This window comes from Pseudonaja textilis, chromosome 10 (genome assembly GCF_049901715.1).
Source record: "Pseudonaja textilis isolate UNSWEBS1 chromosome 10, rPseTex1.2, whole genome shotgun sequence".
NCBI classification, from domain to species: domain Eukaryota; kingdom Metazoa; phylum Chordata; class Lepidosauria; order Squamata; family Elapidae; genus Pseudonaja; species Pseudonaja textilis.
The window spans coordinates 9,195,612-9,220,920 of record NC_141999.1 but is presented as its reverse complement, the minus strand read 5'-3'; the positions used below and the strand labels follow the sequence as shown (position 1 = coordinate 9,220,920).

Genomic DNA, 25,309 nt, shown 5'->3' with positions numbered 1-25,309 from the left:
CATGTAAACAGCGACTGTACATTTTTGCCCAAACCCAGGACGGAGGTGGCTACTGGACTAATCATCTTCCCCCTGAACTTCCTGCCCACCTCCACCCATCTTTTAATTCATATTACAGTATTACAAAATTTTATTATTTTCACTGCTTCATTGCTTCATTATTGTTATGTTTACATTTTCTCTTTTTTTTTCTCTTTTACTCTTCCAGTGTAGCCCCAGGGCAGCAAATAAATTTAACAAATAATTAAATAAGTTTACTTCCAGTTTTCAGGAAAACTGGCCCATAACGAACAACTAGTTTGTTTAATGAACACTGCCAAAAAAGGTCATAAAATCAGGTCAGTCATGTGACAATTTGCTTTACAACTGTCATGACTTATAACCTTAATAGGCAGGCTCCATTATGGGCATAAATAATTTTTATATAACTGCTTATACAAAAATACTACTTATTAACATATTACATTGATATAATAAAATATTGATATTTTATTACTGTATTTTGAAAAAAAATTAACATTTTCTCATAGAGAGCTACTAATATTCAGGTCTGGTTAGGAACTGTACTATAATCAAATGCTGGATACTTAACTTGAATTTTTGTCAATGTTGCTTTGGCAATTTTCACCAATTTTCTAAAAGTTGTCCTTGGAGTAGAATATGCGGACTGGAATCACCTCTGAAAAATTATTCCATTGTTAATTGTACATACAGAATGTGAGGTTTTATGGAGACCAAACACTTCTCCTATGTGGATAAAGTTACTGATCCTGTCCCTGAAATTCTGAAGTTCAAGAACTTAAATAAGCATGTTGCAAAAGGAGTTCCTAAACATCTCCTTGGAGATTCAGGATCAAATACCTTTTAATTCTTATTTTTCATTTATAAAGCACCTAACATGCACTTCGTGTGGTACACAACGTTAAGAACAAGGCATCCCCTCCCTGCTGGCTTACAGTTTAAAACTCCGTAAGACAAATGCGATGGGGAAGGCAGAGGGAAAAGGACAAACCCAGATACCATGTTCTTACTACAACCAGCTGGAATAGGGACCAGTTGGATCCCAAGAGCAAGTGGATTCTTATACCTCTTGGGCTTCATACCAGAGGAGGAGTGGCTAAAAAGAAAATTGGTACTCCTGAAACAAAATCTGAGCTCCAAAGGATAGTGAGGAGTAAGATGGCTTGATGTCTCCTCCTATTCCTTGGCTCTCATTTGTACCTGGCGCTTGGCAACACAGAAAGGGCCCCGCTGAATCAGATTAATCAGCCCTCCGAGGCCACCACCCTCAAAGCCAAAATGTGCTCCCTTCTGGACTAGATCAGGGCTATTCAGCCTGAAAGCCCATTAATGCTTCAATGTACCCTCCTGTTCCAGTGAGCTGGCTGTCAGGAATTCAGAAACCTTTTCATTCTGTGTTGAGAAGTTTTAACGATCCCGGCAAACTCCAAGAGCTGACTGTGATTTTTTTTATTATTTCTGGCATGGGAATTTTTTAAAAAACCCACCATCGCTATAGAAAAATGAATCACCCATCCCACACACAGCTAGTCATATTCCACATTTTACTTTCTTGCTATTTAAAAGTATCATTTCCCCGTTCAGTTTATTTCAAAGGAAAAAGGAGGTGTAATAAATACAGATGCTTCAGCGACAAGATTCTGAAGACAGGCTGATCTCCCCAAACTATTTCTGTGCTGCAAAGTTTCAGTTAAGTGAACGGGAACAATTTAGCATACTAATTTGACTGCAGGATTGTATCTATTGGGGCCTTACAAAAGGATCACAACCTTTTCACGAATTCCTACTTCAGATTCACTTCATGGTTTTTTGTGCTTGAGACTAAGCTAGGACAACTCACTTTCCCCAGGATAGGTACCTAGCCAGGATCACTTTACACGTTCAGCACAATCGATCTGTTGATTTCCCGACCCTACCTGTAGCGTTTAGGGAAGACATTAAAGACATGTTCCATGGGAAAAGGAGAGCAAACCCCCTCATAACTCTGTATATAGAGATATCTAGCATCTTCTCCTAGAGGTCTCTATCTATCTGCTATCCTGACAATGCAGCCTAAAATTCTAGCTTTGATCCACTGAATGTTATCAACTCACTTGTCAGTTAGGTGAAGATTGGACTGGGAGAATACACACTCATTCTCAAGAAAATTTGAGGTTGGCTAAAATCAGCCTAATAAAACATGACTGTTGAAATCAAGTTTTTTGCTTGTCTGGGTAAGTGTTTCTCAACTTGAGCAAATTTAAGATGTGTGGACTTCAACTCCCAGAAACCCCCAGCCAGCACATTTTAAAGGAGCCAAGGTTGAGAAATGCTACAGAAAGGCACTAACTCTGCCAACAAACAAGGAACTCCTAATTTTGAAAGTTGACCATGGTGGAAGACGGTTGGCAACTGGTGGTAACGTCTGCTACTTCTTTTTAAGAGCCAAAAATGAAAGAATATTGATTCTATATTACCCACTACAAACCAAGATGAAGACTAAGCCCTCTGACGTCTTCAGAACCTCCATACAGCAGAACTGACTTTCACTTTACAGGACAATGGGAGCTGAACCTAAATCAACAGAGCAAGAAAATATGAAGGACATGATTGGTTCCAAGAATGATGGTGGTTGGTGGTTCTCACCGTCCCTTCCAACAAGCAAGTTTATATATATTATTTCCACAACTGGTTGCCTTTAGATGTCATTTTTTGCCTTCTACGAGGAAAAATGGTGACCAGCAGACCACTGAAACGTGGACCATGGGATGGGAGCCATTCCATTCCTCAAGGATCCACAGAGTTCACTTCTTGCTGATTATTCCTCCATTTGCTTGTCTTCTTCAAAGTCTTCTTTTGGGGATGTGAATGTCTACAGGGACAAATGTCACTGCACTGTTCCTGGCAGAGGTGCTACTGTCCTGTCCTAAAACAGAGGGGATGTTGGTCTTTGCATTCTTTGGCTCCAGCTCTCGTTTGATTCTCATGTGCCTACAAAAAACGAAGCAGACTTTGTGTTAGTGTGCTGGCTGTGCAGCAGCAAAAACAAGAAACTGTGGCTCCTGACAGCTAAGCACCGCTGTTGTAGATAAGCTTTTGCAAATCACAGTCCTGATGCACAGGGCATTCTTCCAAGAAATCATCCATTCAGGAGAATCTTCCTGAAATTATTTTCTTTTTAGAATAAATTTTACAATGTTTAAAATCAAATTAAATGAGAAAAGGTAGGGAAGAGGTATTGGAGGACATTTCCTTTCTCTTACATGCATTCTTCCCCAAATCTTCTGCAGCTCTAAAAATATACAGGTACTTCTCAACTTACAACCATAATTGGGATCAGAATTTCTGTTGCTAAGCAAAATGGTTGTTAAGTACGTCACACTGGATTTTACAACCTTTTTTTTTCTGCCACGGTTATTAAGCAAACCACTGTACTTAAGTGGATCATACGGTTGTTAAGAAATTTGATTTCTTCCATTGATTTTGCTTGTTGGAAGCCAACTGGGAAGGTTGCAGATGTGATCACGTCACCCCAGGGTGCTGCAACCATTGCAAATACACGACAGTTGCCAAGCGCCTGAATTTTGATCACGTGACTGTGGGGATGCTCTGAGGACCAGTCATAAGTCACTTTTTATAGTACCGTTGTAAGCTTGAACAGTCATTAAATGAATGATTGCAAATTGGGGACTGTATACTGTACCACAAGAATGTTCAGGAGGTCCTGAAGTGACTGCTTTAATTTATCAGATTTGTAAGGTTGCCCAGCTCAAAAGAATTTGGGATGGCATACAATATTAAAAACAGAATATACACAACAATTAACAAAAGAGATTAATTGTTGCTCGAAGTGCTCATAATATTTTCAATCAATCAATTAGATTTATTTACAGGGATTTTAGTCTGCTTTAGTCAGAAGCAACCCTTGCCGGCTTCTTACTCCACCGGTAGTCCTCCTCGACTTACAACAGTTCATATAGTGACTGGACTGACTCGTATTTATGACGGTTGCAGTGTCCCCGGATCCCTTTTGAGACCTAACAAGCAAAGTCAATGGGGAAGCCAGATTCACTTAACACCCGTGTTACTAACTTAACCATTGTAGTGATTCACTTAACAACTGTGGCAAGAAAAGTCGTAAAATGAGGCAAAATTCACTTCATAAGTGTCTAGCTGAACAACAAAAATTTTGGGCTCAGTTGTGGTTGTAGGTTGAGGGTGACTGACCTCCATTTGTCTTTTTGACAAACAAAAACGGCACCTGAGCTTGCAACGTCTCACAAAAGGAAAATGGCAGAGAGCCTGAATGTAAAAATGTGGTGACAGCAGGATTTATGAGGTAAAAAACGCCCACAGAACACACAACCAGAGTAATAGCTTTCCTCAGACACAGTGCCATCAGAATAAGCACATCCGCCACATGATGTCATTTGTGCAATGATGTCATTACATATGTGATGTCACTGCTCCCCTCACCGCTCAGAAACCGATGAACGGAGTGGTTGCATCCAGTCCGCAGACCAGGGATGTCAAACTCACACCGTCATGGCGTTGTCACGTGACGTAGCGTGACTTTTTCCCCTTTGCAAAACCGGGTGGTGGGCGTGGACAGTGCGTCACACATCCAGCCGGCGGGCTCTGAGTTTAACGGCCCTGCAGTAGATTGTTCTGAAGAATGAAAGGAACTGGAGAGAGAGAAAAATCAAATGGCTAACCTGTTATACGTTTTAAGGATGAGCAGAACTGTTGTAAATATTACTATGACGCCCACGACAATAGCTGCTACTATTGCTCCAGAGCCTAATCAGGAGAAAGAAAGAAAAACATCAACTTTTATGCACAGGCTTTTAAGTATACTTCAATTGCCAGCTTATAATAAAATATAATTCCCATGTTTTAGGATATGTACAAAAACACCCCAAAATTTTATCTTATTTTTATCTGTTTTCTTAGAAATTGCTATAGGTAATTGTTTACTATAGGTTTAATTCACCCTTAAAAGCCAAGTAGTCCTCAATTTATGACGGTTCATTCAATTAGTGTAATTAAGGCAGAGATGGTCCTGTAGGTTTTTTTGATGGGAGGGGCTGGGCGAAAATGTCCTTGTGTCTCCCATGGAAGAACTCCTTTTACAACATTTTAGTAATTTTATTTATTTGTGCCTTTGTGGTGGGATTCAAAATGTTTCACTACCGGTGCTGTGGGCCTGGCTTGGTGTGCATGGCAGGGGAAGGGTACTGCAAAATCCCCATTCCCTTCCCACCCCATACCACCTCTGCTTTGAGTCAGTGTCAATTCGTGGCAACTGCCAGACTAGCTCCTGCAAATATTTGGCAATATTTTGGAAGTAGTTCGTCATTGCTTCCTTCTTGGGGCCAAGAGAGAAGAACTGGCTCAAGATTGCCCAGCTACTTTGTGCCTAAGACAGGACTAGAACTCTCGGTCTCCTGGTTTGTACCTTAACCACTACATCAAAGTGGCTTTCTCCTGGTAAATCAGCAACTTACCAGTTTGGATATATTTCTTAATGCGTGGTCTAACAGGACAATTCAGATATTGTGCATTATGTTAACTGTACTTTGAGGGTTTTGTTGTGGATTGAGAAAACGTACCATAAAGTGACAGCAAACAAAAAGAGTTAAATTGTATTCCTCATGTATCTCTTCATTCCATTCTTCATATGCCACCATAAACGAAAACGTATGCGACTATGGTTTACTGAAATGAAACCTTTAACTCCTTTAGGATTAAAAATATAACTCCTTCCAAGACTCCCATCAACACTGACAGGGCAAGCCACTTGTACATAAACAGAGAGCAAATCCCTTCCAGCACTGATGATATTACTTAATTGGATAATGAAACGTCTGCCAGAAAACAACCAAGCTCAGAGAGCATCAAGGACCCCACATATGTATTTCCAATTCAGTTCCCAGTTGAAAGAATTGCTAATCCAGCTCTTCAGATCCTGTCGCCTCTGCAGCAACTGGGACCTTGTCAGAGGAAATCCAGACTTGTTTCATTCAAACCCCGAAGGTGTTTCTTCACGCTCTAGTGGTGAAAAGCCCAGAGGTGGCATTCAGCAGGTCCTGACCAATTCTGGAGAACCAGTAGCGGAAATTTTGAGTAGTTTGGAAAACAGGCAAATCCCACCTCTGACTGGAGATTTTACAGTATCGTTCCCCTGCCACGCCCACCAAGCCACGCCCACAGAACTGGTAGTAAAAAAAAGTTGAATCCCACCACTGGAAAAGCCCATAAAATCTCCCAGTGCCACCCCTTTCTTTTCTTACTCTGATAAAGGATTTGCTGTCGAGATTTTGTGGTCACATTCTTCCAAGGCAGGGAATATTCAGACGTTGGGGCAGCTGTAGTCATCTTGATTCCAACTATGCAGAACATAGAAAAAAAAAACATTAGTATGATGCAAAGGCAATTTAGTAGGAGAATCATAAGAGAGGCATCAACATCAGGCAAGCAGCATCTGTTGCAACTGATACAGCAAACAGACTTTCTGGTTCCACAAAACACATTGGTTTTGTCCAGGTGATCCACTGTTGTGGTTAGCGGGCAGCAGGTGCGGACGGCTGAGGAAAGCGAGGACTCAGATGAGGGGCCAGGACCATCAGGGAGTGGACTGCTGCCTTCAGAGATTGTGGGGGCTGGCAGCAGCGATGAGGAGGTTCCCGAGGAGCCTGTGCCAAGTGTAAAGCATGTGCACAGGGCTGCTCGCAGGAAAGAGCAGCTTCAGCAGCAAGAGCGACTTTGGAGTAAGGCTGCAAGGTAATGGACCCTCCTTCACGAAGATAAAAGCCAGCTGTGAATAAGATGTTCTATGCAGGAAGCAAAAACGTTTTGAAACTTCAGCCTCATGGACATTGCAGTATCTTAATTGGTATTTGAAGAGTCTTGTGCTGGGAAATATTTCTTATCTGTTGTATTTTGGCAGCCTTGCAAAAACTTGGCAAGGCTCTTTCTTGTCGGAGCTAATCAGTTGGAAGCAGCCTTTTATATGTGAGGAAACCGGATTCATAGATGAAACGTTAAAAGGTTTTAACATAGTTAAAAGGTTGTGCTGCTGCCTTTGTCTTGTGTTTGCTCTCTGGGAACCAGGTTTGGGTCAGAACAATCGCACTACACATAGGGATGGCTATAAAACAAGCTATTAAAACAATTTATTTTGTTCATAGTCTGCCTCCTAAGGATCTCAGGGTGAGATTCAATCCATTTTCTAAAAACAAATTATGTAAAAGAATGCTAGCTAGGGAATTCTGGAAGTTGAAGTTTGCACAACTTAAAGTTGCCCAGTTTGAAAAAACCCGGATCTAAAGTGACTGTATGCAAAAGGGAATAACGCACCATATCCGTTCTTATCTTGATCTTCACTTTAAGGACTCATTCACTTTGAAGTGTTTGTAATGGCTACATGACTGTGCTTCCTCTTCCATGCTCAGCTAAGTGCCGCTACCTAATTAGATTAAATATGCAAGCACAAACCCACAAATAGGTGGCCCTTGAAGCATGGCCATAGTTGAGTCCAGAATGGTAATTATAAGTCATGCCAATTGTCATCACACAACCTCAGGCGGTCCTACACTTTACTTCTTTTGTGCAGTGGTCGTTAAGTGAATTCAGCAGTCATTAAGGAAACCCACTGTCTGCAAGGGGCGCTTTTGCCCAAAAGCTGGAAATAAACACTGGTTTCTGGCAATCGCAGTTGTGTGAATGTGGGGTGCTGCAGGTGACTGTAAATGTAGGCTGGTTGCTGAGTACCCATAATGTGATCACTGGGATGAGGGCACCCATCAGAATCCAGGTCATAAGTAAAATGGTATCGTCTTTAAAAAGCACAATCTGTTGATAATTGTACAATGATCTTAAAATAAGGGAAGTGAGCATTAATAACAGCAATCATGAATGATAACGCAATAACTCCAGGATCCTGAATTTAGCACCTTAAAGCAATATAGCTAGTCTCCACTTATGACCACTCATTTAAAAATGGTTCAGAGTTGGGGCAATGCTGAAAAAGGTGACCTTCAGCCTGAAGTTATGGCCACTGCATCACTCCCACAGTCATGGGATTGTAATTTGGATGCTTGGCAACCTGCTCACATTTATCAAAGCTGCAATGTCCGGTGGACTTCCAATAAGCAAAGTCAGATGCAGATTAACAGAGTTGGAAGGGATCTTGTAGGTCATCTAGTCCAGAGGTCTCCAACCTTGGCAACTTTAAGATTTGTGGACTTCAACTCCCAGAATTCCCCAGGCAGAAACCCCCCGCCCAACCCCCTACCCCTCTCCCTGCAGGAAACCCTACACCATTTCTGACAGAGTCGGAAAGTCAATGGGGAAAGTCAGATTTGCTTAAAAACTCTGTGAATCACTTAACGGCTACATGCTTGACATAATGACTGTGTGACTCACTTAAAGACCACAGTAAAAACGATGGCAAAATTGGGTCTGGTCATATGATCCCTTGCTTATCCATGCCATCATTTAGCAACAAAAATGTAGGTCCCACTTGTGATTCTACCCATACAAAACCTTTTGCCAAGGTTTACTAGAGGCAAAAATGGGATAAGTATATATGATATATAGATAATAAACAGCATATATGTTTTTTCAAACATGTTAGTTGTCTCAAAACAACTTTATTGTCTATTTCCAGCCTCTGTGTTTGGTTGTAGGAAATTCACCCCGATTAGTAAATGTTTTCAAATTTTCTACCTTGAATAGACAGGATGGGTCTTGTTTAAACCTTGGAAATAAAAACAGTGGTCATCTAGCCACCCTCACCCCCCAGGCCAGAAGAAATGGTTAGAAAAATCACAGCTGGCTGTAAAGTCTGGTGAATGGAGCCCAGCACCTACTACGGTAATACTGAAATTTATATAACTCCACTCTATAACGCAGCTTCTCTAAATGAAATTTCAGAATCACAAGTAAAAACTAAGAGGGAACTTAAGCTCATTGCTGGCAACATGCCTCCCCTACCCGCCACCCCGCTGCTCTCTGCCCCATTGGTGTCTCTGGAGAGTTTTGCCCCAAGCTTTCAATGCTTTGAATTGCGAAGTTGTTTGCACTGTGTACCCGCCGTCTCAGAGTTTCCAGCCAAAAAGGGGCAGCAGCGAACATGAAAATAACTCTGGATCTGAATCTATAACGGCCGTCATTCTCCTCCAAGTGAATTGTGCCTTTGTGGACCCAAGGATGACCTACTTTTGCAACCCAATCGTCCAGTGTGGTCGGGGATCCTCTTTCTCCAGTGTCTCCTTTTTTGAAAGAATCTTGTTCCAAAGTTCTCCTCTGCAGCTCAACTGGCCTCCCCTCCCTCCCTCCCTCCCTCCCTCCCAGCTGACTACCAATTTCTCATGCAGGATCCTTTCTCCATCCTAGGCATCAAATCCACGTCCCCCAAAGGCCACCATGGAACATTTCACTGCTGTTTCACGAGGCTTTGAAGGGTCAAAATGGAGTGAAGCGGGTGGGTCGTTCCTCTTTGGGGGAAGGTGGCAGCAAGGCTGAGTCAATATTATCTTAAATAAATAAAGTCGAGGGCCAAATGACACACAAGTCAGAGGACATTTCCATTTTTGGAAGATGCTCACCTCTGACTGTTCCTTTCAGGAGGGAGAGATTTTGCTAGCTATTATTTTGTCACCGGTGGTCCATAAAACCGTCTCCTCAATATTCTGCTCTTCGAACTGCAACAGGGAGGGAGGGAAGGAAGGAGGGAGGGAGAGAGGAAGAGAGGGGGAGGAGGGAGGGGAGGGATGGAGAGAGGGGTAGGGAGGGACGGGGAGAGGGAGGGAGGGAGAGAGGGAAGGAGGGAGGGGAGGGAGAGAGGGAGGAAGGGGTAGGGAGGGGTGGACAGGGAGGAGGGAGGAAGGAAGGAGGGAGGGAGAGAGGAAGAGAGGGGAGGAGGGAGGGGAGGGATGGAGAGAGGGAGAGGGGTAGGGAGGGACAAGGAGAGAGAGAGGAAGGAGGGAGGAGGGAGGAAGGGGAGGGAGGGATCGACGGAGGAAAGGAGGGAGAGAGGGGTAGGAGGGAGAGAGGGGGTAGGGAGGGATGGGGAGGGAGAGGGAGAGAAAGAGGGAAGGAGGGAGGGGAGGGAGAGAGGGAGGGAGGGATGGGGAGGGAGGGAAGGAGGGAGGGGGAGGGAGGAAGAGGGAGGGAGGTATTGGAAGGGAGGGAGGGAGAGACAGGGAGGGAGGGAGGAAGAGGGAGGAAGAGGGGGAGGGAGGGAAGAAGGGAGGGGGAGGGAGGGAAGAAGGGAGGGGGAGATGGAACCCGTAGCACCCACCAGCTGCAGTTCAGTCTTCCTCCCCCCGAATATAAAAGCTCTTTCTTTCCTCTCTAGGCACACCTGCTTTTCAGTCTTGCACCTTTATTTTCCACTGGGGAGGGAGGGAGGGCAAACAAAGCTCTCATTCAATTTGTTGACGGTTGAGTCAGCCAGTCTAAAGGGGAGCAGAGAAGCCGTTCCTCTGGGTCGTTGCTGAATTGATCCTTGCTTTCAACAGATTTATGACCGTTACTGTGTCTCCAGTTCATGTGATCCACCCTTTGCGACCTTTGGACAAGGACGATCAATGGGGAAGACCAGAGGTGGCATTCAGCGGGTTCTGAGCAGTCCTGGAGAACCGGTAGCGGAAATTTTGAGTAGTTCGGAGAACCGGCCAATACCCACTCTGACTGGCCCCGCCCCCATCTATTCCCTGACCCAGCTGATTGGCAGGGTCTTCTTTGGTTGCCCTGCACAGGAGAATGGAGCTGGAAAGCAGGTTAGTGGGGTGGGGAGGGAATGGTGATTTTGCAGTATATCCTTCCCCTGCCACGCCCACCAAGAAACGTTAGTAAATATTTTTTAACCCCACCACTGGGGAAGACAGATTCACTTAACAACTATGTTACTAACTTGTCAACTGCAATGATCCACTTAACAACTGTAGCAAGAACGATTGTAAAATGGGGCAAAGCTCACTCAACAAATGTTTCACTTACAGAAATTTGGGGCTCAATTGTAGTCATAAGTCGAGGACCCCCTGTATATCCCACCCTAGCTATATGTCCCCCCTGCCTTTCATTTGGGAGTTCCAGGTGGCACACAGAATATTCCTCTTCCTCCTCCCACGACAGCAGCCTGCAGAGCAGAACTAACCCCTTCTGAAGTCTCTAAGGGAGTTTTGAAGACTTGGGGGCGGGGCGGATTCAAAGCTGGGCCTCTCCAGAGACAGTCCAATCCTTACTGTACACCACTACACCACCCAAGCTCCTCGCCTTCCTCCCTGACTTTTATGGCAGATGACTCACATCCAACCAGGAAGGTCAAATTCCACATGGAACAGAACGAGTTGAGATCTAAAAGCTCACAACCCAGCGCAAATATACACACTACTTACAAGCAGCTACGTGGGAAACAGTCAGGGTGTATATACAAAACCAGATAGGCCATTTCTAAGTTATTTATAATCCTAAATACGGTTGCTTTCCACAGGTAGAAAGCATATTGATTCAAGATCTCGACTTTTTTTTTTTTAAATGAGAGTGCCAAGTTTCTAGTGAAAGGAATATTGTGATGTGCTGGGAGCATCTCTGGAATGGGTCCTCGAATCAAGGGCACCCATTTTTCCTCCAGCCAAGGGCAGCTTGTAGGAAGGAGTTGGGGGGTTCAAACTCCAGAAAAAAGGGCAGAGAAAATTGAGTTCCAAACTGGAAGGAAATTTTAAGGCTTAGACGGTAACACGAAGGACCTCACCTTAAGACCCCACAAGAATGCACTCGGGAGGAGCAGTGGCTAGTTTTGAGCATCTCTTGATTCAAGTTCTAGCCAAGTGGCACCACTGAATAGCTCCTAGTTCACAAAGAGAATCCAAAAAGTCTCTTCCTTACCTAAGAGCAGGAAGAGGAAAGGGGGAGGAGGAGGAGCAGAGCTGGCATTCAGCAGGTTCTGAGCAGTTCTGGAGAACCGGTAGCAGAAATTTTGAGTAGTTCGGAGAACCGGAAAATCCCACCTCTGACTGTCCCTGCCCTCATCTATTCTCTGCCTCCCATGGAGTCCCAGCTGATCGGCTGGGTCTCCTTTGGTTGCCCTGCACAGGAGAACAAAAGCAGGATAGTGGGTGTGGAGGGGATGGGGATTTTGAAGTACCCTCCCCCTGCCATACCCACCAAGCCACGCCCACCAAGCCACGCTCTCAGAACTGGTTTTAAAATATTTTGAATCGAGAGGAAGAGGGAGGAGGAGGAGAAGAAGAAGAAACACAAAGCAATCTGCTTCTTCAAAGCTGGGGTGGCTAGCAACTTTCATGATGTCCAGAAAATCTGTGAGTCATTGGGTCATCCATTGAGAGGAAGGTAGCACAGTCTGATATCACCAGAATGAACATTAGATTTTCCTGAATGATACTGCTACGTATCGTTTTGCTTCGAAAATAAACAGAGGCATGCAAAAATGCAGCAGAAATGGGAGTGACTACGAAGTTCCTGCCGACTTCTTGCTGACTTTACTTGTGGGAAGCTGGCAGGGAGTGTTGGAAATCACAAACGTGTGACCACATGGAAGTTGCAACAGTCACAACTTTGCAAATAAAACTGGTTTGAACATCATGGCTCGGGAATTCTGGGAATTGAAGTCCACATGCCTTAAAGTTGATGTGAAGTTGAGAAACGCTGCCTTAGAGACCCTGCCTAGATGCTGCACCTTCCACGGTTGCACTCCTCTCCAAGGCTGGTGATGTGGTGAGCCAGCAGTGAAAAGACATGGTGTAAGGTTGGATCTTTTCAGGTAGAGCCTTTTCATACACTAAGTGTTCCAGCTCTATGCACATGTATCAGTGCAGTTACACAGAGAAGAATAGAATTGGGCAAGAGAGAAATTCGTTTGTGGTGAAATTTTGAATGCTGCAATTTCAAACCAAAGCACGAGCCCAAACATGTCTCAAGTCACAGTTTCCCAAATTTTGCAAGCCAGGGCATTTGTTTGACAACAACAGGGAAAAGCCTACATAGAAATACTGCTGTTAATGACAATTATACAGACATGCATGACATTAAAACGAGCATTTGCAAACACGCATAAAGCAGGAAGACGGCAAACAGAAATCTCTGCGCTTGGAGAGCTCAAAAGAAGATTCTAAGTTTGGCAATTCAGCTCAAGTGATATATTGTAAAGAGAAAGTGGGGGGAAGCTGAAATTTTAAATGACAAGACCCTGCAATTCTCTGATTGGCCCATTTTTACATGTAGGTCACGTGCTTGCAAAACCTATGGCTTTGGGGGGGGGCGTTGCATGCTCCCCCATTATCCATGAAGAGGCCTTCCTGTTTTCTCATAGGATGGCACTCCGAAAATCAAAAAGATTCAACCAGTACATGTACATTTTAAATACTCAGTTTTAAACCACCAGAACAATTCAGTGGCTGGGATTCTTGTAACCCCTTTGCTATCCTACTGCAATAAATCTTGCTAAAGAAAACTCTGGAGGATTTTGCTGGGAAGGAATCATTTTTTATTTTAAGTAGCTGGCAAAAAGGCAGAATCCGATTCCTCCTATCTTTTAACTCAGAAAAGGACCCCAAACAGTCTGCAACTATATATTTCAATGTCAACGTGCAATAAAAATCACGGCCCCTATAAACCTAAGCAACCAGGTTGGAAAAAGGGCCATATTAGGGCCTGTTTCTTTCTCTGTCCACAAATCCCTTTTGCCGTTTTGAAACAGCAGAATTTCGCACAATGGACTTCCTACCAGCCTCCAATAAAGAAGAAGAGAAGCCCTCGGCAAAGGATATTTTCTTAAAAGAAAAATGAACAGCTCAGCAATTCCTGCAGAGCAAAGTGAATTTCCTGAATTAATTCCTCTGCAGGGTTTCCTGAATTCCAAGAAACAAGCACCAACTAATGTGACAAAACAAACAAACAAACAAACGGCAGTTCTTGACCTGTTCACACTGCTCTGTTTCTTTCCTGTCCAGAGGAGGTGATGGTAGCCAATGTTAATATATCGCAGGGCAGCAGGAGTTTCTCAGTTCCCCACCCCCACCCACCCCCGCCCAATGTTGTAAAACAATGCTGCAGCTATGCCACTGGGATGAGAACATCTACACATGGAAATAAAAGACACACTTCCAGAGCGGAATAGGACAACTCGCTAGGGCCAACCCACTGTGGCTAACTGTCCACTGTCAACTTGGCAAGGCCAACTTGTCATGGCTAACTCGCCACGGGATAATTCAACAATTCCATTTCATTATTTAAAATAATATTGAGATTTTTGTCGTTCACATTTCATCTGGTTCCTCCTTTTGCATCCTTTCTTTAATGATTCTATTCCACCACTTCTTTGATATTGGTGTAACTCTTGTCCCACGGTGAATTATCCTGCAGTGAGTTGATTCACAGTGAATTGGCCACAGCAAGCTGGCTGCGGTGGCAAGTTTGCTGTAGTGTTGGAAGAAAAATTGAGGTCCAATTCCAAGCTGGAAATAAAATGAAGGTTGATCGGAAAGAAAGTTTATTGATAAACAGAACCACCACACACACAATGTGCAATTTGGGGACAGCTGACAAAATGGAGTTGAGAGTGAGTTATATCTTCTGGATTCCTATGGTGTCATGTAGGGGGGTCATGCCTGGCTCTATAGGCAAAAGGGGAAATGCAAATCTGAGGCAATAGCCTGAGCTAATCATTGTCTTGCCTAATTGCTTATCTGGAGTTTTCTCTGACCTGGTCTTTCTGAATGGATCACCAAATCTGCATTTCTAAAAGCTCACCTCCTCCGTTTTTCTTTGGGACAGGGAGACTGGTGCTGATTTCTGCCTCCCTTAAGATTTTTTTCCATTTCTCCTTTAGGGGAAATATTATATCCTGCCATTTTAATATTCCCCAAATATTTCATTCTCTAGGAAGGTGGGTGGGTGTTGACTTTCTACAGCGGTGAGTTGGCTGCAGCGAGTTGACCAAGACTCCTTTCCAGAGAGATGCAGATTCTTCACGGACCTACACCAGAGTTGCTGACCAACAGAAAGAGCCATCTGCTTAGCGCAACTGATCCAGGCAGCACTCAAGGTTGAAGGCCCAGCTGTACTTCTCACCTTCTGTCTCTGGTGTAGCATCTAAAGATACTCTTTCTGTCCCATCAGGGAAGATTCAACTGCTGATCTGGTGGGTTCCCAATGCTAGGAGGAGGAGCAGAAGATGCTCCTTGTGGCTTCAGCTCAGACAGAAACTGCCTTGAGCTGATCTGGAACATCCACTGTTTGCAATGTTATTCAAGTGTCACTTCAGGAATAAAAATAAGTTTTCCATTCAACCATTGAATGGAAGGACGAGTCTTCAGGAGAATTGAGAAGGAGACCTCACAAGAAGGAGGACTAACGTCTTTTGAAGACATCATAGGAGGAAGAGAAGCAAAGAAACAAGAACTCAGAGAAAAGGATAAAATATTTTTTTTTAAAAAAAACAGGAGAATGAATAACAGCAAAGGGCTCCAACATTCTGTGCCTTAACAATAATATAGGTAGTCCTCAACTTTTTCATTAGCAACCATTTGAAGTTACCATGGCACTATAAAAAGTGACTTACAAGCAATTCTTGCACTTATGATTGTCACAGCATCCTCATGGTCAAATATAGATTCGGGTGATTATGAAGGCTGTAGCACCCCGGAGTCACATGGTCACCATCTGTGACCTGCCCAGCCAGCTTCCAGCAAACAAGGTCAGTGGGAGAAGTTGGATTTGCTTAATAACCAGCTGCATGCTTTACTTAACAACTGCAATGATTTGCATAACAAGCATGGCAAAAAAGGTCGCAAAATTGGGCACAACTCACTTAATAACCACTTCGCTTGGCAATGGAAATTCTGATCCCCATTTGTCATAAGTTGAAGACGACCTGTATGGCTTCTCCCCTACAAACAAGGCAACTAGAATGAAGAAAGGAAATGTGTTTTGGAAAAACTAGATGTGTCATTTTGTGTGAAGAGATCAAGAGCTGAAAATGTCAGTAATGCCAAAGGTTTTGAAAGGCTGCCCTATGAAACTTGCTAAGTATACATAAAATATTTATCTTCTTCAGCCTAGCAAAGACTCAAAAGTGGCTGAATGTTGACTTTTTCAAATATAACTGTCACTTTACATTGATTAAATAGCTCTTAGGCACAGACCTGGCAAAAAAAAAATAGGCCCGCTGTTTTTTTTAGTTGCACCACCTTAAAAAGAAGAACTAACTAAACCAATAATGTGAAATACAAAAGGTGTAGGAGAGTGCAGGCAGAACTAGGACGTGGAGTTAAACATGTCAACAGCTTAGCGTTCTTACGTTGTCACAAACAATCCAAGTTCTAGACCCCCTTGAATTCCTTTGACCTTTATTTAGTGCCAATTTAGTGCCAAAGAGTTGTTAATCAACTCCTCTGTATAGGCTTGAATAAATCTTCTATGCTGCAATCTAGCGGATGGTCCTGATTCCTTACGCTTAACAAACCCCTGTAACTTAATTCTTCAGCAAATACACTCAGGCCTGGTGAACAAGCACGAGACTTAAGAATGAGTCTCTTCCGACATTGATAAACTGGATGCTGTATGATGTGGTTATCTGAGGAACTGTTGCACCGCAGTGGGATTGGCCTGCCCCACCCACATCAGCAAAAGTGGCATGCTGTGGACTCTGTCGGTCAAGGAATTCTGGCTTGTGGGGTCTGGAAGAAGAGCCTTTTTTGCCATGGCTCCTCCTGTCCTCCAGAACATAGCGCCTCTTGGCCATGCCAACATCAGACCTCTTGGCCTTGTGGAAAGGTGTGAACAGCTGACTCTGCCAACTGGTCCGAGGTTCATTCTGGAGGATTAAGGTAGGACACCACCTCGTCTCTGTGTGCATTTTGCTCCCTTCCTCCCCATCTTTTGTCAATTTTAATCCGGTGTAACGTGACCGTTTACTGTTTTAACATCGTGGTTTTAATCGATTGTAAGCTGCCTAAAGTTTCTCTAGGCGAGAGGAGGCCAGATAATCCAAATAAATAAATAAATACACAAAAGAGTGTTTTTCAGAAGGTGGCAGAAGATGTAGAAGATACTGAAAAGTTACTGGAAAGAAAAGAGTGCAACTGTTCAACGATGAAGGAAAAGCAGTCCAGATGTATTTGGAGATCCTCTGTGTTATCATGACAACACAGAACGGAATCTTAATTCAAACCGACAAGTCCCTTTTTCAGAGCCCCTGATCCTGAAGGCGACTAAGTCATAGGCTATTTCCCCAGCAATAACTTACAGCATCCTTGAGTCATCTCCACTGGCAATCTATCACCAGGAGGACGGTTCTAAATCTCTCTGCTATTGCTTGAATGAGGCTGTGAATCACCAGTGTGGAAATGAGAGTTGCTGGACTGACTCTAAAAGACATAAATGGCCACATTCTAATTTGGCAGAAATTCCTGCCAATTGAACCTTCTCCAACTTGGTGCCCAGGAAATGTGCGGAATTCCAGTTCCAGTTCTTCATTTGCACCAGTGTCCCAACCTGTTCAATCCACTAAAGAGATGGTGAGAACGCTTTTTTTAATCCACACACACACACACACACACACACACACACACACACACACAAAATGAAGCCATGTCTTTATTTACTTAATCCAGACCACATTACATGAAATATTCCCTTCTACAAAGCCACTGAAGGTTTCAGTGACCTGGTTATTTTTATTTATTTAAACTATCTAAAAAAAAATAATAATACAGTCCCAGCTTAAAGGTTTAAAGGAAAACAAAACCGCTCAAGTATCAATTATTAATGCAAAAGTTTCTTTGGTGTTTCTCTAACTTCACATCAAGTGTGGAAATGTAAGAATATAGATACTGATTAACAGTAAGAAAGTAATTGTTGATCCACCATACAAAGGTTGCCCTAGCCTAGCAGGTCAGATTAATATTGGTAAAGTGCTTTAAACACTGCACACACACACACACACACACACACACACCCATAAGAAGTATAGTCTTTCCTACTCAATGGCTGTACATCTCCCCCTCTTAAATTTAAAATCTGTATCAAGTGAATACGAATTCTCTGCTCACAAGTAAGTATTGTAAGTTTTCAAGGGTTACACAATTCTGGGTATTATCATGGTTTAGTTACTTTAATTATATCAATTCCTACCCACCTCAAAAAACTCTCAAACAAGGTGGCAAAACCCTTAACTCCCAAAGAAAGAAATTCTGCCCACTCCAAAGTGGGGAGGAGAGAATAATTACCTCAGCCAGCAAGTCAAAATGTACTTTTGGCTTTCACATCCTACACAGACTCCAATTTTTAAACCACCCCCTTTCGTTTAAGACTATAAGCCTGAGTCTCTCTAGCTCTCCCCCCACCTCGAATGTGTGTGTGTGTGTGTGAGAGAGAGAGAGAGATTGAGTGTGTGAGTGTGTGTGTGTGTGAGAGAGAGAGAGAAAGTGTGTGTGAGAGAGTGTGTGAGTGTGTGAGGGAGAGAGAGGGTGTGAGTGTGTGTGTGTGAGGGAGGGAGAGAGAGAGAGAGAGAGACTGACTGACTGACTGACCGACCGAAGGAGCCCGTTTTGCGCTTTAAAGCCACCCCCCTCTGTTCGAAACCCGCGACCTGCACAGATGGAAGAGCTCCGATTCGAAGGGAAAAGAAGCCGTTTTTAACCTTGGCCAATTTGCCACGACTCAGAGAAACCAAAACGTGGGTGAATAACTAACGGGCTCAGCTTGGGATCTCTTTTGGGGGGATCCGCTTTAAAAGATGTTTTTTTTTAAAAAAAAAGCGAAAAAGTGAGGTATTTATGTATTACGAAAGGGGAGCGGAAGCCTGTGTGAAGGTTTCTTCAGCCTAAGACCGCAGGTGTTGGGAGCCGCAGCCCGAAGCCCTCGGAGAGTCCTAAATAAGGACCGAAAAGCGGTGGCGAGGGAGCGACCCACCTGAGGGACCCAGGGGGGAGAAGGCGGCCAGGGACGGGGCTGTCCGCGCTTCTTGCAGAAGGCAGGACGACTCGCTTCGCCAACTCCCCCCGGCGCTCTCCAGGTCCCGCGGTTCCTTCTCCGGGAAATCCACCCTCAAAGGGGCGGCGGGGAAGGGAGAGGCGCGCGGCCACGCCGGGAGGCAGCTCCCACGCGGGCAGCGAGCGCCTGGGCGTTTCGGCCACCGAGGTGGCGTCCCTCGGCCGGGTCGGCGGCGGGCAAGAAGAGGCGGGCGCGCTTCTCGGCGGCGCTGGCCCTTCGGAGTCCTCCGCCCGCGGGGATGCCCGGCCTTCCCCCGATCCGCGGCTGGCACTCACCTTCTCCCGGGCAGGACTCTTTAGCGGGGCGCCCCGGAGCGTCTTCTCGCACCGCTCGCCGCCGTCGCCATCGCCCGCCGCGCTGCTCGGGGTGCGCCCCAGCCGGCCGGCCCCTCCCCGGGCGTCCTGCTTCAGGTGATGCGGCGGGCTGGGCTGGGCTGGCTCAGGCGGGGACAAGCCCGCTTCCTCCTCCTCCGTCCCGGCTGCTGGCTGAGAAGGAGCGAGCCTCGGCGCCTGCTTTTTCGCCCAAGAGAAGAGGAAGCGGGTCCTGCGCCCACCCTCCCACAACCCGGCCAGGGAGGTGGTGGGGAGGGAAAATAGCGCTCTGAAGCATGTGCAGAGCGCGCCCCTCTACCGCTGGCTCTGAGGGTGCCAAGGCAGCCACCTCGTTGTGTTTTCCTTCTCCCTCCCCGCCCCGTGGTGGGAGTTTCGCTTATTAAAATGTACCCGAAGCATTTGCTTTTTGAAATTACTAATAACCTAAGTATAGGCAGAGAGGCGGTAGACGTCACTGTGTAAAAACTGAGTTACACCTCATGAAGCGTAAAATCACCCAGCTGCGCCCCCCAGCATCTTGGTTTTATCAAACAACCTTTCCTGGTTTTAATTATTTTATTTTGCATGTCATCTTGAGGACTAGTCAGTGACCAGCAAAATTAAAACACATTCACACACATTTTCCTTTACAAGCAAGAGAGCCAGTTCTGGAGTGGGTGAAGAGGTGAAATGGGAATATTAAAGTATCTACAACAGAGTTAGGCACTTTTCGGCTATAGTGCAGGAATCTGGTGCAAGAATCCCCAAATGATTGCAGCAGAGAAGATAAAAGTCACTTCCTGGTTTCCCAGATAAACCTGCAAGGAGATAAATGAACTTTGTCCGATGAACAGGTGGAGGAAACTTTCCTCGCTTCCAGTTCAGGTGTGGCTAGAAGCAAAGTTCCTAGGTAGCCTTGGAGGTTTGGTTGTAGTCTAAATCAGAACATGGGCCTGGAAGTCACAGACTGACTTCATGTAACTTAAAAGAGAAGCCACATTTTCCTTGCCTAGGAATGATTAAATGAATTGCATCGAACTCAAGATAAAATTAATTTAGGCTTAATGCAACCTTCTCTGGAGGTGTTTGGTGGCTCAGCAGTTAAAGACGTAGAGCTTGTGACAACCCGAGTTTGAAACATGAGCGCTGCACAATGGGGTCAGCTCTTTTTCCCAGCTCCTGCCCATCCAGCGGTTCAAAAGCATGCAAATGCAAGTAGATAAATAGGTACCACTTTTTCCATGCGGCTCGGCATATAGTCATGCTGGCCACATGTTCACGGAAAAATGGAGAGGAGCACCGCCTCCCCTCCCCGAATTGTATCAAGTGGACAGGGGAAATCTTTACCTTTACTCTTACAACCACCTCCAATTTGGATGGCCCCAGCATAGGTGTCCAGCACTGGTTGTGAGGCCACGTGCATCATGTAAATCACGTGCAACATTTCTGTTTTTGTTTTGTGGGACAATGTCATCTCACCATTGATGCCACTTCCCTTGAGGAGGCCCTGCCCTCTGGAAGGGGATTTTAGCAAAGGATGCGTTGGCTAAGAATTCTTGGAATTGAAACCAATACACCGGGAAGGTATGGGTTCCAGTCCCGATTGTGGGAGATGGGCTTGGAGAGGTTCTAGGATCCCAGCTCACAGCCTCCTTGCGCTGCGGGAGACTTCATGTTTTTCTGTTTAGATTGTATTCATGATTTGCAAAGATATGTGCAGATAGCCTTGACTTATGAATGAAATAGAGCCTGCTCATTATGGTCATATGTTGCAATGCTTGTGAAGTGGACCATCCTTCGAGGGGCTCAATTTTACAACTTTTGGTTACAGCGGTCATTAAGCAAATGCGTTGTTCTCTATGGAGCAATTTTAGCAAAAGCTGGAAAACACCATAATTTGCTGAGCACCCCAAATACGGTCAAATAACCGCGAGGTTGGGGTGATGGTGGTTGTGGCCATCAGAACCAGGTCATAACTACGCTTTTAGGGTCCTGCCCACTGCTAGAAGTGACCTATGGTGAGCATCCATGTTCTTCCTAGGGGCCTTTCAAACGTGGCTTCTCTTCAAAACTGATCTTGCTGTCCCTTAAAACTTCTTGGCACTCAAACAAGCAGGATCTCCACTTGCCCCCTCTGGGCCTAAAAGTTCAGATTTGGATTTTTTTTCTTTCTAAAGCAATGATTAAAAATGCACTTTAAAACACACGTGCTGGTAGTTCTTCTCAGAAACTACATTTTAATGTAGAAGGAAGGACCAGGTTTGTCTATTTATCCAAACATTTGAAAGAATCTGCTAGCCCCTTTTCTCAAGACGGACAAATTTTATTAAAAAGCACAAGTTTTGCTTCTGGGTTTCAACATGAGCTCATTTTGAAGAAAGGAAGGGCTGCAGGGCACACAATATTAGTTTCTTCGCCTTCTGACTCCCTCCTACACAAGCCGAGTCCTGCACAAGCCGTTTAACTCTCTGCTGGCTTGCCGCTTTCCACCCAAGGGCCACGTTCTACATTTAGATGAATGGGCCCATTGATTGAGCTTCTCCTCGCCCTAAAACTGAAGCTGGAGGAACCACATGGCCAAATTCTCTTTTCGTTCATTGCTGAACTAATGCCCCTTCCTGCAGATTTAAACAAGCATGTTTGCCCACAAGCTATTTTTACTCTGCGCGGGGAGATTTTTCTTTTTCCACACAGAGCTGCATTCCACGTACTGTACCGTCTCTCCCGCCTGCCCCCCCACCCCAAAAGGGTGTCTAGTCCAGCAGAAACTTCTTAGTTGATTTTGTGGAACGTTTATGCGTTCCGTCTCATTTCAATTTAGTTTTTTTCATTTTTCTCTTCTGTAATGGAAATCTAAGGTCTCCCATAAGTCAAGCTCAAAATTCTGTGGATGATTTTTTTTAAAAAAATAACTGATTTCTTTGTGTTGCTTTTCTGGTCTCCACCCCGAAATTTCCAGACTAGTTTAATTTCCTGGTAGTCCAGTGTTTTTCTAATTTAGAAAATTTAAGATGTGTGGACTTCCAACTCCCAGAATTCCCCAGTTGGCACAGCAACCACCACTGGTCTCACATCAAATAATGAATATTGAAATCTATTGAAAGGTTTCCTCACTGGCATGCAAGTCCAAAGTTTCTTTGGAGCTGTGCAGGAATATTTAATTCTGTTCCTCCTCCAGGTGGCCTGTGAAGCTCCATTTCACAAAAGACTCTTTCACCTTGTTTATTTTCACAAACATGAATGCAACCATTTATTTTTTGTAACTGCAGAAGAGGCTTAGCAGTTTTCTGGCAAAATAATAGCATAATACTCCAGAAATGCAACAAGAGCTATGCGTGAGTAAACAGTAAGTAAATATTTACAGTTCTGGAAGAAAGAACTGTTATAGTAAAAGGAGGCAAAGTTTGTTAAGATTTATATTAGGCAGAATAGGCCTAAATTAGACCTGGCTGTTTAATGATTTGCAAGACGGCTGCTCCTTATCTCTTTAATTAAATTGTGTTAACTGGGAAAACAATTACGTTTCACAATGGCAGGCTCCACACCTGGATGATTTTGTAATTTGTTCATTCCGATTCTCTTTATATACTCTACTGGCTATACAATGAAACCCTATTAACACAGAGAAGCAAAGATATGCAATATTTAAAAAAAAAAAACCCAAAAGCATTTTTTTCACAGATTGAACATCTTTCCTGCTGCCACTGTTAACACACAGGATTTTATTTATTACCTTGTGAAAACTGGATCCTTTCCCTCTATTGACTTTGAAACTTGCAAAATACTTCACTAACCAACTACAATAGCTTCAATAGCACTGATTATTCTGTTTCCTGATCAGCCTAAATAGAAATAAAAAGATCACAGTGTTTGTTGAAAGATAATACAGATCACGTAACATCACTTGGCTGCAAATATTATGTAATGCAAGCCATGGAATATGTTAAGCCTTTACAAAGCATGTGAAGAACAGAGAGAGAATATACAACAGTGTGTCAAATCAATCTCAAGGCCAGTTGTTCTGTTTTCAAAATGGCCCACCAGGTGCCTATGAGATTCACAATAAAGCCGTCTGAATCTCTTCGGTGCTGTGGATGGAAAAAAAATATTAAAACCCACTTTTATCTATGGTATATAATACTAAAACTCTCATGTCTGTAACCTTAGGTGGGTGAAGTGATGTTTCATAGGGTAAAACATTTCAATCAAGGTCCCCCAAACGGGCTAACTTACAGGAATGTGTCCAAAATGTGATTTTCGTGGAATTGAAATTTGGCAATTTTTATAAAACATGTTACGACATAATCATTGATTTCTTTTAATGGATGAATACAAGACGTCATAAAACATTTCCTGTGATCAGTTCCTGATGTTGACTGTGCTATACAGTTCATCAAGAAGGATTATTTTCAAGTCAGATACATCTTTGAAAACCTCCCTGAATTTTTAAGAACATTTCCAGTACATCAGAAGAGCACCAGCCCACAGTCTGCCAGGAACCAGCAAACGAAGCCCCATCTGGGCACTTGCAGAACCACAAGTCCACGCTCCCACTCCTCTGTGGAAAAAATGCTCTCCACAGAACCACCCCAAGGTGCCCAAAAGGTTAGGGGTCGCCCAAAAGGTTAGGGGTCGCTGCATTAGAAATTCTGCTGTTTTGAAGGCATTGAGGAATCTGGTAAGGAATTACCTCCAAAACAATGACCCAACTCACTTGTTATCTAGTACCAATTAGCATGTATAAAATAAAAACTGCAGACAAAAGGAAACCAAATTTCATACTTGGGTAGGGCTGCAATGATTTTTCTCTGCTTACTTTCCTTTTTGCTGCCCTCAATGGTGTTGAAAGTTCTCTGCCCAAGAGGTGCCACAACCATTTTACAGAGAAAAAACAAGGCAGCTCAACGGCCACATATTTTGTTGTCCTCCCAAAAGTTCTGCTGATCACCATCAGAAGGGATAAGCAAATCTTCTCTCTCGCTCTTCCCCCCTCTCTCTCTCTCTCTCTCTCTCTCTCTGTACATTTGAAAGTAGGTAGGGAATCACATGGCCCCAAACCATACACTGCCAACCGGGTTGGGATGCAAATATTTTTACTACCGGATCTGTGGGCTCGGCTAGGTGGGAGTGGCTAGGTGGCCATGGCCATGGGACTGGGCAGGCGTGGCTTCTTTTTTTGTGCGGCCCCCGCCCACCCATCTGTTTTATTTTGCCTCTTGGGCCTCAGGGAAGCCTCCTGGGAGGCCGTTTTTTTGCTTAGGAAGGCAAAAACTGGAGCGTGTGTGCGGGAGGGGGAGTGTGCGCCCCTTTTCGTCTCCTCAGGCAAGCCTCCTGGGCAAAGCAGTAAGACAGCAAGGGGGATCCCGGCACAGCTGATCATTGGAACAGCTAAGCAACCTGGTTCGGCCAAACCGGTAGCTGCTTTTTTACTACTCGTTCAGCCGAACTGTAGCATTTTTTACTACCGGTTCGCCTGAACCAGTCCGAAGCGGTAGAATCCCTGCCAACATGTGTTGTACCTATTTTCCTGAGGGATGAATAAAAGAGCATACCCAGCATTTTCAGTGCCCTCCTCACTAGCATTTTGAGAATGGAGTTGAGAATGTAGGAGGTAATGAAAGGCTGAGACCCCAATCTCCACATTCTACAACAGTGTGCTAGCAAACCTCACAACTTTTGAGTTTCTTGTCATATTGCTCTATAATCCATCAGTAACAAGAGAATGAAGCACCCAACTTCACAAATGCAGAGGGCCAGCGAAATTCCTGGATATCATTTAATGGACTCTAATTTTGCTCAAATGGTGTTCAGTACTCCACAATATACCACTGCAGCAGTGACAAAGCAGAGTCCTCACCATTTTACTGTCAATAATCAATAATTCTCTATAGAATACGTGTATCGAATTTTGTTTTGACTTCATATTAGAATCAAGTCATTGTAGGAAAGTTCAGAATAAGGTTGACTCTGGCAGC

At 44.2% G+C, this 25,309-nt stretch overlaps 1 protein-coding gene and 1 long non-coding RNA gene across 4 annotated transcripts; one reads left to right on the top strand and one right to left on the bottom strand.

The window, feature by feature from the left end:
• Positions 1-465: 465 nt before the first annotated feature.
• Positions 466-19,419, bottom strand: NCMAP (non-compact myelin associated protein). 3 transcript variants are annotated; one of them, XM_026702612.2, is made up of 4 exons: positions 19,299-19,419; positions 6,294-6,389; positions 4,716-4,800; positions 466-2,991 (listed from the first exon to the last, which is right to left on the bottom strand). In XM_026702612.2, exons 2-4 carry the CDS (start codon positions 6,376-6,378, stop codon positions 2,844-2,846), a joined length of 318 nt encoding a protein of 105 aa, XP_026558397.1. In that variant the 5' UTR covers positions 6,379-6,389; positions 19,299-19,419; the 3' UTR covers positions 466-2,843. The 3 variants fall into 3 exon arrangements, with proteins under 3 accessions (XP_026558397.1, XP_087795770.1, XP_087795771.1); XM_087939644.1 differs by lacking the exon at positions 19,299-19,419 and adding an exon at positions 15,839-15,932; XM_087939645.1 differs by lacking the exon at positions 19,299-19,419 and adding an exon at positions 11,762-11,783.
• A 3,087-nt stretch (positions 19,420-22,506) lies between these two features.
• LOC148124894 (uncharacterized) lies at positions 22,507-23,310 on the top strand. The gene is made up of 2 exons (XR_015744761.1): positions 22,507-22,680; positions 23,016-23,310. It is a non-coding gene; the product is annotated as an uncharacterized LOC148124894 (long non-coding RNA).
• The last annotated feature ends 1,999 nt before the right edge of the window (positions 23,311-25,309 follow it).